Source organism: Rhopalosiphum maidis, chromosome 2 (genome assembly GCF_003676215.2).
Source record: "Rhopalosiphum maidis isolate BTI-1 chromosome 2, ASM367621v3, whole genome shotgun sequence".
In the NCBI taxonomy this organism is placed as follows: domain Eukaryota; kingdom Metazoa; phylum Arthropoda; class Insecta; order Hemiptera; family Aphididae; genus Rhopalosiphum; species Rhopalosiphum maidis.
This window is the reverse complement of record NC_040878.1, coordinates 56,236,274-56,252,859: the sequence shown is the minus strand read 5'-3', so window position 1 is coordinate 56,252,859 and position 16,586 is coordinate 56,236,274. Positions and strand designations below refer to the sequence as shown.

Below are 16,586 nucleotides of genomic sequence, written 5' to 3'. Positions count from 1 at the left end.
ACGTCATTGTTTCATCGTTGCACAAAACTGCCTTTAAATAATCACTATCGACCAAAAAACATATTTTTATCAATTTAATTGACACAAAACAACGTTTTATTGTTTTGCAAAGTCATCTCATTTTATAGCATAGCGATCAAAACAGAATTCATGTTTTATATTACTAAGAATGACTTGAAGCTAGTATCAGGTAGTTGTATTAAGCCAGCGTGGCTTAAACTTAAATTATGTAATAAAATATTTTACTTTTATTTCCTTATTATAGTAACTAATCAATATTTTATTGGATAGTGCAGCTCTAAATAATTGTTAAACCATTATATATTTGCATTAAAAATAAAATACTTAATATATTTTTGGATGTGATACAAATAATCAGTTACGTGTACAAATATATATTTGCATTTTATATTGTAATATGCAAAATGATTCACTGTACATGTTTACCTCATTATTTCTTATAATAATTTTAAAAAATTCCGATTGTTGAAACTTTTAAGTATACGTCTCGAGTCTTCAGAATAATATTTTTAAACACTAAAATGTTATACACTATTTGAAGTTTGATCCGTGCAAAAAAAATTATTTTTATCAAATGAGTATTAACATTTTTCACTGTAAATTATGAAGTAGATAATTGTTTTAAAAATTTTGTTGTATCTATACCAAAATTCAAATGATTAGTTTTTGGTATGAGTATAAGCCATACATTCTATAAATAATATTCCTTAAAAATAATTTTACAAAAGTATAAAATATATGTAAGTGATATTTAAATTAATACTTATTTTACTCAGACGATTTAAAAATATATAAAATGATGATAATTTTCAGATAATCATATTATTATCTGTATTAAACCCCATAATCCAAACCTATTGAAAAAATGGACCTATTATCCTCAGTAAACAAAGTATTAACTTCATACACGATATTTTTACAGGGATATTTTAACGGAGAACCAAAACGATATGCTATAATATTTAAGGAGTATGATGTTGCTATATTAACATTTTACAAATTAAAAAATTACTCCTTTTCCTATAAATTGTTAAGTAAGTGAGTCTTTTGAACGTTTTTATAAGTCCAAATCGAAATTCTAATGAATACTTTTTGAGTTATTCTACTTTGTGTAGTAAGGATCATAATTCTACTTCAAAACATCCCGGTAAAAATATCTCACCCGAGTCACCCGTAATATCTCCTTTTGAGAATATCTCAAAATCAAATATTATCCCGGGAAAAATATTCCGTAACTGATTATAATCACAATAAGAATGCAAAACATATAATTTAGCATATTTTTAAACTGAATAATATTTTTAATTATTTAAATAAGTTGCTGATAAACAACATTCTATATGAAGAATTACTATTTATATAATATTATATCATAATTTATTATGATTAATTATTTTAAAAAATTAATAAAAAAATGTGAAAGAAAAAAATTGCAAGAAAATGGTAGCAGCAATGCACGATGCTATTTTTAAAATAATGATTTTCACACATCACTTTGAATAAAATGCGAACATTTTAATTTTAATCACAGCTTTTATATTAGACTTAGAGGTTAAAGTTTTTAATTAATATTCATGCAGAATATTTTGTCATAGAATATTTTTTCGGGGATATTTTAATTTTGAGATATTTTGTCAGAGATATAATGACTGGGATATTTTGATGTGTCACCCAACATTTTATACTTTTATCATTTAGAGTGAAAATAGGGTGTGGTCAAAGGATGCTAGAGCTCTTTAACGTAGATTTAGGTCAGAAGGATATATTTATAATTTAATTTTCATTGCATATTTTAACACTCTAAAAATGATTAATCATTTCTTATATGTTAAGAACTAATGATATTGAATAGCATAACGAAATTCTTATATAAATTATTTTTTCAATCATTCAATGTGCCTTTATAGAGTTCTTGTTTTCACGCGAGTATCTAAAAATATATTTTATTTAAACTATATTTTTTTGAAATAACCTTTCTTTTGTAATTTATTATAGGGTGCCTTGAATAAATGTACGTAGATTTGGTTAATTTTAATTTTATATTTATATTGTGCAAGTAAAAATTATCATTACATAATATTAACATAATATTTATGTATGAACTAAGTTACCACAAAGATAAATAAAAAATAGGTAAATGGGTACCAAACTGCTGTACATAATATGTCCATTATAGATGTGTTAAATTTGAACTCAATGATGTATTATTGCATAGAAAAAACGATTTTGGTCGAAATCAGCCTCTATCACCAAGTGATGTGGTTTTTTTTACTTTAAAATAGTATTTAACCTTATTAAAATAAAGTTTAACTATAAAAATTGTTTATTATGGTTGGTATATGCTCGTATTTTTTTCCCGAAAATATTGCATTTATTATTATATTATTAGTATTTAATTATTAAATTAATATATATTTATACCTTGTTATATCAATGTATTTAATTCAGTATCTTCTTCTTGTTAATACCGTACAAGGTACAACAGTAAAATAGATTCGTATAGTACCTATAAATAAATAATATTTTAAAATAAATCAAAAATGTAATCGTGTATAAGAAGATTTATAATATAAAATACATAATAGTTTAAATTCTCGTGAAAAATGTTAATAAATTATAACAAAATAATTAACATATCGTTATTTATCTTTCAAATAGGTAATTTCGTCCAAATTTGAACTTAAAATGTTTATAAAAAATAATTGCTTTTATACATTTTTGAGATTACAATATTGTTTTAGTGTAAACTATGTATTTTCAAAACTTAGATATAAAAAAAAAAGTTTTTATACATTTGTAACTACAAAATAGTTTGCAATTTTTTGCGATTTTGATGAATTTTGTAAACATTTTTACTTCAAATGCACATAAAAAAAAATAATAATAATATAAATAATATTTTTATATAGATGTATGTAAGAATAAAATTTTAAAGAACAAAAATTAAAGCAAATTAGTTTTCATCGATATTTAAAAAAAAAAACTAAAATATATTAAAAAATTCCATGCCTATAATTAACACCAAGAGTTAAAAGAATTTGATCATATAATGATAATGATAATAAGCATTTCATAAAATTTCAAGTATCTATATTTGTTTTTTTTTTTTTTAATACCTACAATAAAATATCAAAAATTGTTTGAGGATAAATATCTGGTAGAATTTTTTTTTACATATAAACTAAACAACAAAGAACCGTATATTCAATGTTTAAATATTAGGTGCAAAAACCAAAATTTTTATGAATTTCTAACAACATAATTATTTACTAATTTTCGCAATTTTTATGAATTTTGTCAAAAGTTTAACTTTAAATGCTTAAAAAAAATATCATAGTTATAGATTTTCGATTTAACTAAGAAATTAACAACGTATTTGCATAAGTTATCTCTCATTAAGCTTTGTATTAAATTTTCAAATATTTCTACCCTAAATAACTTAAAAATAGTTAAAAAAAAATTCAAAAATGTATCATAAATAAAAACAATAATTTAAATATTTAGTAAAAATTTCAAGCATCTACGGTTATTTTTATCGAGTTACGAATACATAAAAAAAAAAAACAAAATCAATTTTGTTGAAAATTAGATTTGAGTACAAATTCCCGTTTTTCCTTACTTTTTTGTTTGTTTTTAATTTTGCCCAATTATAAAAATAAAAAAATTGAGAAAAAAATTGAAAATCGATATTTTGATCTCTTTATTGTACAAACTAAATTCAATTTTATATCTAAAACCACCCCTATTTTTGAAAATTAATTTATTTTATTGACAACTTATCGTGTATACATTCACAGAAAAAAAACACATTGTTGTAAGAATAATACATTTAACACTTCGCTTAGAATTTAAAATAAAAATATTAAATATCACCATTATTTTATATGTTAAATTTTGTATAAGATTACTAGCAAAACAATTATTGTATTGGTTTTATAAAATCATTATGTGTGTTTTTTTTTTTTTTTTGTATCTGCATTAACGTTTTAACATTAAGTGACTTTTGATAACAAAACTGATCTAGTATTTACTTCATAAATTAATCGAAAATAAATTCTTATTTCCTCACTGCCAGAAATATATTTATAGTTTTTGCTACCACCAGTACTTAAACTTCATTTAAAAATATTTTAATTTTTTTATTTGTTTTTTTATAATATAAATTATGATTACAGTAAGATCCCGTTACAACAAACTCCAGGGGACCAAATATTTTTCGTTATAACGAAAATTCGAATATTAAGCTCTTTTTGGCAGGGGACTTCTATGACTTACGTTATAACGGAATTTTTCGTTGTATTGATATTCGATGTAACGGGAATTTATTGTATTAGATCTTGGATGTTTATTACTGCATATTTTTTTCTTTTGATGAATCGAATTATTTCAAAGTATTTCATAAAATATATCTTTTTCAACCTATTGCTGAGAGGTAATCAAAAAAATCAATCTTTTAAACCAATATTTTTACCCAACATTTAAATATATTTAATTTTTTTTTTTTTTGCTTTTTACAGCATTTAGCAATAATACACGAAATATCTTAAATGCTGGGCCGACATCTGCCGATGGTGCGTAACTTTCAAACTGAAGTAATCCAGTCCCTTGGAGAAGTTTCAAGCAATATAGTGTACATGCTATCAGGTCAAATCTACAGGACAAACAATTCCAAAGGTGGAAAGGCATGTCCCAGAGAGGAATGGGGGTGTTACGGTAGAATAAGTGTACGTTAACCAATTCATATGGATCTCACACAAAGGGTTCTTGTCGAGTAATGAATAGTCCAATGCCCTAAAGGCATCGATGAATTAAATGATTAATCGCGTAACGGGTGGGCGCTGTGTGGGTGCATATTTAAAACTTGTATAGTAAGAATACAATTTTAAAAACTACCACACATCCAAGACATTTGTTCACAAACAGAGCTATTGCGCAATTTGTTCAATTCGTCTTATCGCCAGATCCGTACGATGATAACTAATCTTTTTCTTCAAAATGAATTATTTGAAGTATTTAAATTTTAAGGAAGCTTATTGCCCAACGGTTGAAGACAATAATTATAATACACAAAATTGCTGTGTGGACATTGACATTGTCGTAATAGAAATGAATAAAGACTGTGGTCTCATTCTAGACACAACAATTCGTTGGAAAACAAATGACCCAAAATAACGCACAGAAAGATAGTGCAGTGAATGAATAAAATAAAAGCATCTATGAACCGTACATTTCATGGCTTCAGCAGTAATACCGTATCACAAGTTGGGAAGTATTTGGACTTTAGTTTGGAGCTCGGGATACAATCTCAGGATTCTTAAAATCATTCTTCCGATCATATAACCTCGCTACTGATGACCTTGTCAAAATTACCTATCTATTATAAAGGACTCAATATACACGATAAATCAACATTTATGTTCATACTAATAAGTTTGTTTTTCTGTTGTTTTCTTCTCCGCTTTGCTATGTCCAAGTTTTATTTAAATATTTTATTATTTGTTGAATTTTAAGCCACATATTTTAGGAATAAATTACTAACGTTTATCCACTCATATTGTAAATTAAAAAATATTTATTTTTATTGTGAATTTAAAACTACCTCATGTATTTGAATATTGATTAGTAATAAATGACTCATAATTAGTATGCTGTGTCTTTTGGAAAACCGTGGTGGACAGCCCACTTTAAATGAAAATAGTTTCTCTCTTTCTCTCTCTCTTTATGAAGTCTAGATTTCAAATCTGTAAACTTATTTTGCATATATTTGCAAATAATAATTATTTTTAGATTTGGCAGCGAATTTAAAGATATTTATAAGATTAGTATTATATTATTAATTTTAAATACCTACGTACTTTATTAACTCAATTTCCATGGAGCGGCGCTTTTCGATTAATTCAACTTTTTAATTAATTTAGGTCGTCAAAGGAAATATAAATCTGAAAATATCAACAAAATCATAATAATTTAATAAAATCTTTATATTTAATATACTTATTTATTTTAAATAAATAAAAATAATAATTTTTAAACTTGTATATTTTTATACTGAAAGAATTTTAAATTAATTTTTTAAATACATATAATATAGGTATTTTATTAACTATTATCATTTATATTCTTTTTTTGTTTACATATTGAATAATCTATAATACATTTTATTTTTTAAAGAATATAACAACTTACAAAATTACCTACTCATATTATAAATGTAATGCCTAACAGGCCAATATAATACGAACTATTTAATTGAATTTTAATCGATTTTGGCTGATTATTTTTTTTGTTAGCTTTTGGTATAAAAATATATGGAATGAACTGAAAAAATATTTAAATTAAGCTACTTTTTTAATAGTTAAGTATTTTACGATTCCAAAAACTGTAAAATTAGTAATGCTAATACAATAAAATAAATAATAATGTACACTATTTCTGTGAATTGAATATTTAACAGCTAATTTAGTTTCAAATAAATAAATTACATTTTGTAAACTTACAATATTATACCAAACTTATGATGTAATTCATTCACTGCGTCTTTGGTTTAATAAACACTGAATTATTATGACGTCTTATATATATGCAAAACACTTTTATTCGAAACTGTGCTGCATAAACACACGAAAACATGTAAATGTGAGATTCCGTTACATCAATGCCAACGCATTTTGTACACTATTTGGGCGGCAGATGAAGCATCGACTAATCGGTAAACACATTTAAAAACACATTTCCTTTTATCCGAACATTTGCTTTCATTATAAATAAACAACTACAAATATTATTATTTCCATACGATGGTTTTGTTTTTTTCTTATATCAGACAAGTCGCATTTGTTCTAAACGTGTGTCAAACGGGTGTCAGTAGCCGTCAATCAGACCCGCGGCGCAACGGTGGCCCGGCAACAGCTAATGGACCACCCGGTCTGTGTGATCTTTCGGCGATTCCTCCTGGGGGGATGAAATAATAAGTGCGGTTTTCTCTCGACGTCGCCTCCGCAGTTTTGACAAGGATAGAGCGATAAAAAAAAAATAATAATAGTAAAAGAAAAAGGAAAAAAGTAAACGTAGAAGAATCGCGATCCCCATAGGTATATCAATTACAACGCGCGGTGTCGCTGAATTAAAAATCATTTGTCCCTGGCCGGACGAGGAAATCCGTTTTTGTCTGAGAGTCGGCAAGGGGATGGTGGAATAGGAGGCCGGTTATTCGATCAAACGTCCCGTGAAATTGAATGTAAACACACGCGACTATTAAGTTACCCGCGACGTTAACGCGATATCCAAACACACACACATATATTATATTATATTTTATTAAATACACACATGAAATCTTATACGATCGTACAAACACACGAGTGAATGTATACTATATATATATATATATATATTCAACGTCGCCGCCGGTGGATCTGATTGATAGTATTACCACGGCGGCGGTGTTTGTTTTTGAATTTGCAGTCGACCCCCGAGGGTTCGTCGAAGACCGTACTACTAATATGTATATTTACTTACACGGTGGCGGTGGCAATAATATATAGACGTGATAGTACTTGTTGAGATTTTTGTGCTCGACGTCTTAGTTTTTGTTAGGTCGGCTCCCCCTCCCCACTTCCCTTCCCTGCCTGCCCCTCAAATCCAATTGCCTCTCTCGCGCCCACCGGTGTACGCGATGACGACTGTGCCAGATGGTTTATACATCGACACCGGGCAATTATATGTTACTCTGACGAGTGTCATATTATTACTATACATATTTTGACAGTCCTTGCGCATGTACCAAGCTGACATAAATTGTCTAATACGATAGCAATAAGACGTCGTTGTCGTGCAGAAGACTATTATGCGGGACGCCATCACGCCGAAATTCGTGTTCTAGAACGTCACCACACGCGTCTTTTATCCGGTTTAAGACATTTTTTTGGTTTAAGTTCTCGTGTAATATCGCGGTTATAATTATGTACATCGCAACAGTGTGATGGATATTAGTATAAGATGGTTTTCTTTATGCATTTTCATTATCATACTTAAAAATTTTCGTTGCGTCGCACCGCGTTGTGTACACAAACCGCAGATGTTAAATGTTAACTGTTTTGATTGATATTTAGTAATGGTACCCGTGATTTGTATACAATAATTTACTGATATATTTATAATCCAAGTTTTTTATGTTAAATAATAAACATGGAACAATTATTGCCAAAGCGTTGGTATCGTTAGTTTTATTCAGCTGATGTCATTATAAGAAATAATATGATCCCAGTAAAATTATCAATTGCATGAAGCGTGAATAATATTATTGGATACCAATTCGAGTACTATTCGGGTTACGGTACATGTTTTACTGACATGATGTGACCTACAATAATGATTTCGATTTGGTAGTAATTTTGGACACGAATAGAACTGTTGATTTTATGTCTAAAATATCTTATTCCGTTTCAAAAAAACTACGATCGATGCGTGTTTACGAAATCTTTTTGTTGTCGCATAAATAAATTACATATTCAAATCATTCACAATAATGTTCGAAAACTCGTCAAAGTGGACAGGCGCAAACACACAAACACAAATATAACTTCTCGAAAAACGTTTCAAACCGTTTTGAAGATAGTCCAACAATTCTTTTGTTTCCTGCCAAAAGCACTATTGTTAGCTTACCCATACTTTTATCGAGGTATCACCATTTATCTGTGTTTTATTAATTTGACTGCCATTACACAATGTAGGAAGGAACATTATAACCTGTGTTCAAAGTTCAATGTACTTAAATAATAAAATTAATTTAATTATCAGCCAATCATAAGTATATTATAATGTATTAATATGCAAGTATTGCAAGTATATATTATATAATATACTGTGTTTATTTATTATATTAATATTTAATACAACTTAAAATTAATATACAAGTTTCGAACTTATACAAATATCTATATATTTATACATTTTAATTGAATATGTTAACGGTAATGACGATTCCAAATATTTCATATCTGTTGAGCTGCAGCTGATGCACATTCAACACAATTGGCTACATGACATGACTCAGCTGATTCTAGCAAAAACGGCGGCAAATAAAAAGGCGGCCCACATGAAACTCCAGTAGATTGGGTCCTAAAAGTAAACAAATCTCTTATTATATATATCTATTTAATATACATATTATATAGTTAAAAAATATCTCTCCATATTAAAAAAAAATTAATAAACGATACAGTAAGACTTTATAACGATATTGAAGTATAAAAACATTTTGAATTGTTCTCCAGGGTGTTTGGTAAAATCTAGAAGGTTGGTGGGTTGGTGAGTGAAATGAACAAGAGAAATTAAAATCCAATATAAAAATATAAAATAAAATAAAAACAATATCATTGATCTATCATAATATTTGTACTCATTACATCATCTATGCAATCGTGTTTAGTATATTTTTATGTTTTGTAATGTATTTGTTAAAAACATATTTTATTAATTCCAGATTAATTATAATGTTTAATTAATTATAGAGGTATATAACATTAATAACTCCTTAAACTATATAATGAATTTCTTTATTTTCAATATTGTATGCTAAATCTATGATGTCTATAGGTATCTAAAGGATAAAATCAGGAAATATTGGTTTAATTTTATACATATTATATAAAAATTTCAAAATATTCTTTAAGCCTTTAGAAATAAATCGACTGGCTGACTAGAACAAATTTTAATGTTAGAAGAAACAATTTAAAAACTAAACATAATTTATTAAATTACCTCTGTTATGTTTTTTTTATATACAGCTTATACTATCCGTAACCAAAGAGTAAAATGTACACTCCTAATATTGGATACATACAGTTTTTTTTATTATTTCACCAAAAATTTTACATAGATAATAGAAATAAATCATTTTTAATAGTTAAAAAATTACCCAAAATAGTAAAATTAAATTTAAAAAAAATATATGAAGTGAATATTTACCGAAAGTGATGAAATAACGTAGTTGTCGGTTCTGGTACGTGATAAGTCAATCTAGTAGCCAGCTGCCTCCGAGCATTTTGATGAGCCACTGGTGGTTCACGGTGTAAACCCCAAGGCATAAATGCAGAACCAATTGTAGTAGTCTGAGGTGTATCAATCTTGTCTAGAAAAAAGTGTTCATATAAGAAAATCTGAGTAATACGCTCTTCAGTAGGTACTGAATGTATCTTGTTATTGAGTACCTACGTCAATACAATGAATATGCAAATTTGCATTCAATGATAAATCATTGTACAGTGTATACGTATACAAAAAAGACTCAAAGGGGTCAAAAGATAGTTGGATCAGCTATTTATAAAAATAATGTATCTTATATTATTATTATTTTCATAATTTACTAAATTGTTCACATTTTTATCAAAAATGTTATTTATTTTAACTTATTAGTCAAGACGAACCGTTCAATGATAGAAATAAGTTCACGGTATAAATAGTTTAAAATTAGTTAAATTATTTTGAAGATTGAATTGTGTAATAAAATAATATAACCTATATGTAATTGAACAATTTTTCGAGTCTCTACAATAAGTATTTTTTTTTAATTACAACAAGTCAATTAAACATCTATATTTGTTGTTGTTTGTCTACATATCTAATTTAGTTTCAAATGCTGCTGTGAAAAAAATAAAACATACCTATATGTGTTTTTTATATTTTTAAATTACTGTAACTTTTTATTTGTAGCCTTTAGGAGTTATGAGAAAAACTTATACTATTGCTTATATGAAATCTTATAGAATCTTGCATTTTAAATATTTACATTTTCAAAACTTAGGTATTAAAATTAAATATTTGATCAATTTTTAATAACAAAATAATTTGCAAATGTTCGTGATTTTAATCTTGTAGGTATTACATTTCCAAGCTGTCAGATGTTTGGCCGGAACATAAAAAGTCAATTGAAAAAAAAAAACAAAAATAGCTAAACGTTTCAAATATTTATAAAAAGATCTAAAATACTTCAAAAATTACATTATGTCTAGAAAATACAGAAATAAATATTTGGTAGAAATTTTAAGTTTCTATACAGTTATTCATTTTGAATTCCACTGAAAAAAAATGTCTAAAACTGACGTAACGATTGTAACATAATTTTCCGTAGTTTCATGGTTTTTGTTCATTTTTAGTAATTGTCGAAAAAAATATTTAAATTTTCTTACTTTTGCTTTTGACTAATTAAAATACTAACTAGATAAAATTTACCTTCAGTAAAGTATAGGTTCGACATCATAGATTGAAGAAAATTTTTTACTAATTTCTATTTTTTTTCCAAACGTGATGTAAGAAAAAAAACCACACACTATTTTAATATCAAAATATTACTCATTACTATAGTTAGAATCTAAAATATACATTATCATAATTTTAAAAATATCTGAAGTATTTACCTGTACTAGTTTTCCGAGATTTTGAAGTGGCTGCCAAAGACTTGCATAAAGGTACACAATGCTCTATAGCTTTCAATAAATCATGTTCACACCGACGAAGTACCAGCTCCAGGACCGATCGTTTTTTCTCTGGAAATAATCGACAAAGCAAATCGAGAGATCCTGGTGGTACAACTCCCTTGTTTCCATCTGATACCTGTATAGTCGCTGTAGAGTTTTCTTCAGGTCGAGCAGTTTCTTCTTTTGCTAAAATATACTTGACAATTTTATTTATATCGTTCTAATTATTGAAAATATCAATTTACGTACCAACAGGAGACTTGGATGTGGGAACAGTCATACCAAATATAGGACCTTGTGGTAAACATCCGTATTTAGTTCCAGAAGTAACCGAAGCCAATCCCAATGCTATAGCATCCTCTGCCGCTTGTTGTCTTTTTAATGCCACCTTTAAATTATTAATTTACATTCAGTTTATTTTAAAAACAAATTTACGGTTATCATAAAATAAAATAAATTAATAAAGTAATTTACAAAATCGAAATAATTATACGTCATATTATTAAAAATTATTAAATTTAATACATCATTCATAATCCATTAAATTAATATTTTCTGACTAATTTTACAATTGATAAAATCCAAAAATAAAAATTGGAATTAAATTGATTTTCTAAACATACTTTAGTTTTTTAAACTTGCTCATATGCTATTGTATAAAAATTTGTCTGAGATATTATTTTATTTTATTGAAAACTATATTTACGTTAATTTTAAATTTAATAGTCAATGGTATTTAAAATAAATAAACATCACCTATTTTCTTTAAAAATATAATAGGATACAAAAATATATTTTTTTCAATTATTAATAATTCAAAAAGTTACTTTAAAAAATATGATTTTAAAAATGCAAAATAGAAAAAACAATTGTTTATATTACAAAAAATATATATTTTTTAATAAAAATTATATTGGTAATACGTATTTGCTATACTGGACAGAATCAAAAATGTTCAAAATACTTTTCTAAAATTAAATTCATACTCGAAGACTTTGAACATAAAAAATTAATTTTGAAATAATACATTAAGTATACAAATATAAATCTTACAGAAACCAATAATGATTGAAAAAAGTAGTAAGAAGATTTTTTGCCGACTTACTTGAGCAGCCATGACCCGTTGTCTTTCAGCTATAAGATTGCACTTTGGGCACACGCACTCTTTGTATGAGCACCGTTTTTTGTGACCCTTCAACCATGATATAACGCCGTGGTTCCTACATCGCGCGCACTTTGGTCGTCTTCCTTCGGAGCTGTCCATATTGCTGTCAGCAGAATGATGATCGTCGATGACCTCGGTACGGTGGCAAAGTGATGTGAGATTTTATGGGGCGGAGCAAGTTTATCATTGGTCAGTCTCAAGCCTAAGATCGTCAATGTCATCGTACAGCCTCGCCTATATATGTATAATGTATATACATATGTATCTGTGTACTATGTGCAGTGAGCATACGCTATATATTACCTATATACAATATATACAGCTAATACTTTAATAGTAAAAATAAGCAAAGCCATTTTAATAAAAGACAACGTACACGCCTTCGTGTACAAATTAACTCGTATCATTAGAAACATAATAACATACAAATTATAGAGTCAATCATATTTTGTGACATAAGTAATTTTTTTAAACACAATTATAAATAATTTATTATCATAAAAGATAAAATTAAATTCAACGGAAAAGTAAACATATACATGTAGTGTTGTAACACAATATAATATTAAGATTATAACTTCAAATTGTTCAAATTAATTCATATGTTGCAATCACATGAATCAAAAATCGAATCCATATATGCATAGTAAAGAGATAAAATTTTTCGATTTTATCTGCATCTTAATTTTTCTGTCTTCTGAGGAATAGAAAAAACTAATAACAAGCGTAAAAATATGTTAATTTATTCTTTCTGTAGAAATAAGTATACTCAAAAATCGTTAATTTACAGTCATGGTTCGACGTTTTTATACTTGTATATTTATTTGTTGTAAACAATAAAAAATCTTTATATTATACATATATAATAAGACAGATAACATATTTTTATTAAACCAAGTACCTTTACAGTATACATGATACATCGACTACCTCCTATTATTTCTTTAACTTTACCTGCAACTATATACTTATATATCTATTAAGTATTCTAATTACTCCTTTTCTTAAAAAGTATTTAGAGAAAAAAATAATTTAAACAAATCATTATTATATACAGTAAAACCTTGATAAGACGGAACTTCGGTAAAACGGAAACCCTGGTAATACAGAAAATTTCTTTGGTGCTCTTTTTCAAATTTCATTTTTTTGAACCCCGTCAAAACGGAATCTTTGTTAACACGGAAAAATTGTATGGTCCCAAGCGATTCCGTCTTATCGAGGTTTTACTGTATAACATTAGGTATATCGAACAGAGTAAGGCATTATTTAAATAAGATTTTATTCGTATAAATTATTATTGGGATAAGTTTTTTTAAATTTATTCGAATAATTTTCGTCAATTTTATTTGATTAAACATTGGTTAGTAATTTACTAATTTGAAACTCGAATTTTGTTTACAAGTCTCGCGATTAGACATTTTATTTTATTACATATAAATTCAAAATACTATTAATTAATGTTAAGTACATTTAATATAAGTACAATTATACTTTATAGCGGTGTACGACATTATATACCTTTACTCTATAGTATATAATTATACATAAAATAAAGATAATAGAACTAATCGTCTATTTTACTATTACAAATTCACAACTATTGGATTTACAATGATAAACTTGAATAATGATATACAAGTAGTAAAACGCGATTGTTGCAATTGTTACACCTAACTGCAGCATCGTCGTAATCATGAGTTTAAAGAAACTTACTATGAGGACAATAATATAATATAATGATTGCTGTCACAATGATTTATGATAAAGCTTTCACACTGTCGAATATAAATGGTAGTTAATGTGGATTTGGGGACGGGGGACTAACATTATTTTTTCATTCGCCTGTTTCTTAAGCAAATATAAATACCTTACAACACAGGTTTGTTTCTACTGATCCCTTCCCATACAAAACATAAATATATGCCACTATTCCCAAATAATAGTAATAATTAATATAGATTAAAATGGGAAATGAATGTATGGATTGTCATACACTTGGTTTTAGATTTTCAAACATAATTCAAACTACTCTAAACTTTTCTGATATCTTTAAGAACAATCTCTGAAAATTGTGTCAAAATATATTGAATATAGTTCTATAGGTACATTGACTTTTGTTGTGAATTTGAGTAACAAAAAATAAACTAATTATCTATTATTTTATTTTTTTTTTTTAAATCCTATATCAATACGCACCGCGATTTGGCTAATCTAATCAATTTTTGTTATTATTACTGTAACTAATAGAAACCTCATATATAAACAAACAATTATTCGATTTTCGTGAGTAAAAACAAAATCCATGTGTAACCCACTTACCCACCTTATAACAACCTATAGGGATTGAAAAAAAGAAGCAAGAAACACCCTCATAGTCTCAATGAATCCATTAATATAATAATTTTATTTAAATCGGTCAAGTAGTTTCTGAGATTATCTTGTTCAGATATACACTCTTCAGATTTATAGTATTATACCATAGAAGTATAGACAGATAAGTAGCACAGGCCACAGGGACGCAATATTATGATATAATCACATCCTAGGTGTAATATATTATGTTGTACCCAAGCGTGCTACGAATTTATTATAGCAGTAATGATCCACTTCACTGTTTAATGCGCCTAACCACAATGAATCTACAAACCAGCTCCATGCTTAATTCACAATCACTGTTACTTAATAAGTCTTATTGCGTATCTGCTTGTCTTCAATGTGTAAACATTATGTACTATTAGCCATTGGACTCTACTGTTATTGATAAATAAATAATAATAATATGTAGTAATATCAGTGACATAACTAGGGATTAAAAAATGAATTTAAAATACCACCTAAAACGGATACCTAACATTATGAATTGAAATATTCAAAATCCTCGTTAAATTATTATAATACTAATAGGTAATATTTATCAATAAATAATACGAATAATAAGTGTTTGGAAAAATAAACGGACTCACAAAATCCTAATGTCGGTCGATTAAATGTACTCGTCGTCTGAGAGATTTTTGAATTTTCGGCCACGGTATCCAACGATATTTTAAATAAGTTAATTTGCAATTACAGAGTTCAAAACGTGTGCACTAGCACTACACATTATCAAACAAGATGATCTCCACAATCGAAGAAAATTATACGACTAGAACATTCTTTGAGTCTTAGGCAATGCCTTCCAATAACTAAAAACAATCTTAGATCTGATTATAGCCATTAAAAACGGCATGGAAGAATGAGGTGTGACTGTTGAAAACGTGGCCCACGATGTCGTGGAAGATCCATTGTCTTCGGTACCTATGCGAATCGTCGTCTATCGGAGACGTACCGTACGAATCGCAACAGAACGTCGTTATCTTCCACACAGGAACGCCGTGAATCGACGTCGAATTTACGGTGGACTGCAGCGTCTTGCCGGCTAAGGGTGTACAATATCGCGGTGCACTAGCTCCGTCCCCGTAAACCGTTGCTCCTGCGGTTGAGGCAGTCGAGCCTCGCCTCGCGTAATGGGATCGACGCATCACGTGCCCGAACAAACGCGCCCGCGACACTCGTTTGCCCCCAAGACTGATGGCGAGAATATTACAAAGGTAGCGGTCTTACAACTCGCGAAATCTTACACCAACTACATCATTTCGTATCCCCTCCTCCTCGTTTTTGGGTCGTCCTATCCAATGTTTTTGTATTTATCTTGCTATCACACGGGTCTAAGTGAGATATTATATTGTGTATAGGTACTGTGTGTCTATGTGTCTATGTTTAATATGTTTAAATGTAACAAAAATATTTCTGACCATCAATATATATAGGTACTATATATAAATCTAACTCTATAGGACTATACTAACTATTTTAGTAATTTTTTTTTATATATTATTAATGCGATATGATAAATTAATTCATGAAAAAAACATCGCTTTTTTATT

At 27.6% G+C, this 16,586-nt stretch overlaps 1 protein-coding gene across 1 annotated transcript; it reads right to left on the bottom strand.

The window, feature by feature from the left end:
* Window positions 1-8,943: 8,943 nt before the first annotated feature.
* LOC113553755 lies at window positions 8,944-16,206 on the bottom strand. The gene is made up of 6 exons (XM_026957258.1): window positions 15,627-16,206; window positions 12,604-12,966; window positions 11,748-11,886; window positions 11,439-11,684; window positions 9,991-10,153; window positions 8,944-9,141 (listed from the first exon to the last, which is right to left on the bottom strand). Exons 2-6 carry the CDS (start codon window positions 12,760-12,762, stop codon window positions 9,015-9,017), a joined length of 834 nt encoding a protein of 277 aa, XP_026813059.1. The 5' UTR covers window positions 12,763-12,966; window positions 15,627-16,206; the 3' UTR covers window positions 8,944-9,014.
* Window positions 16,207-16,586: the final 380 nt, after the last annotated feature.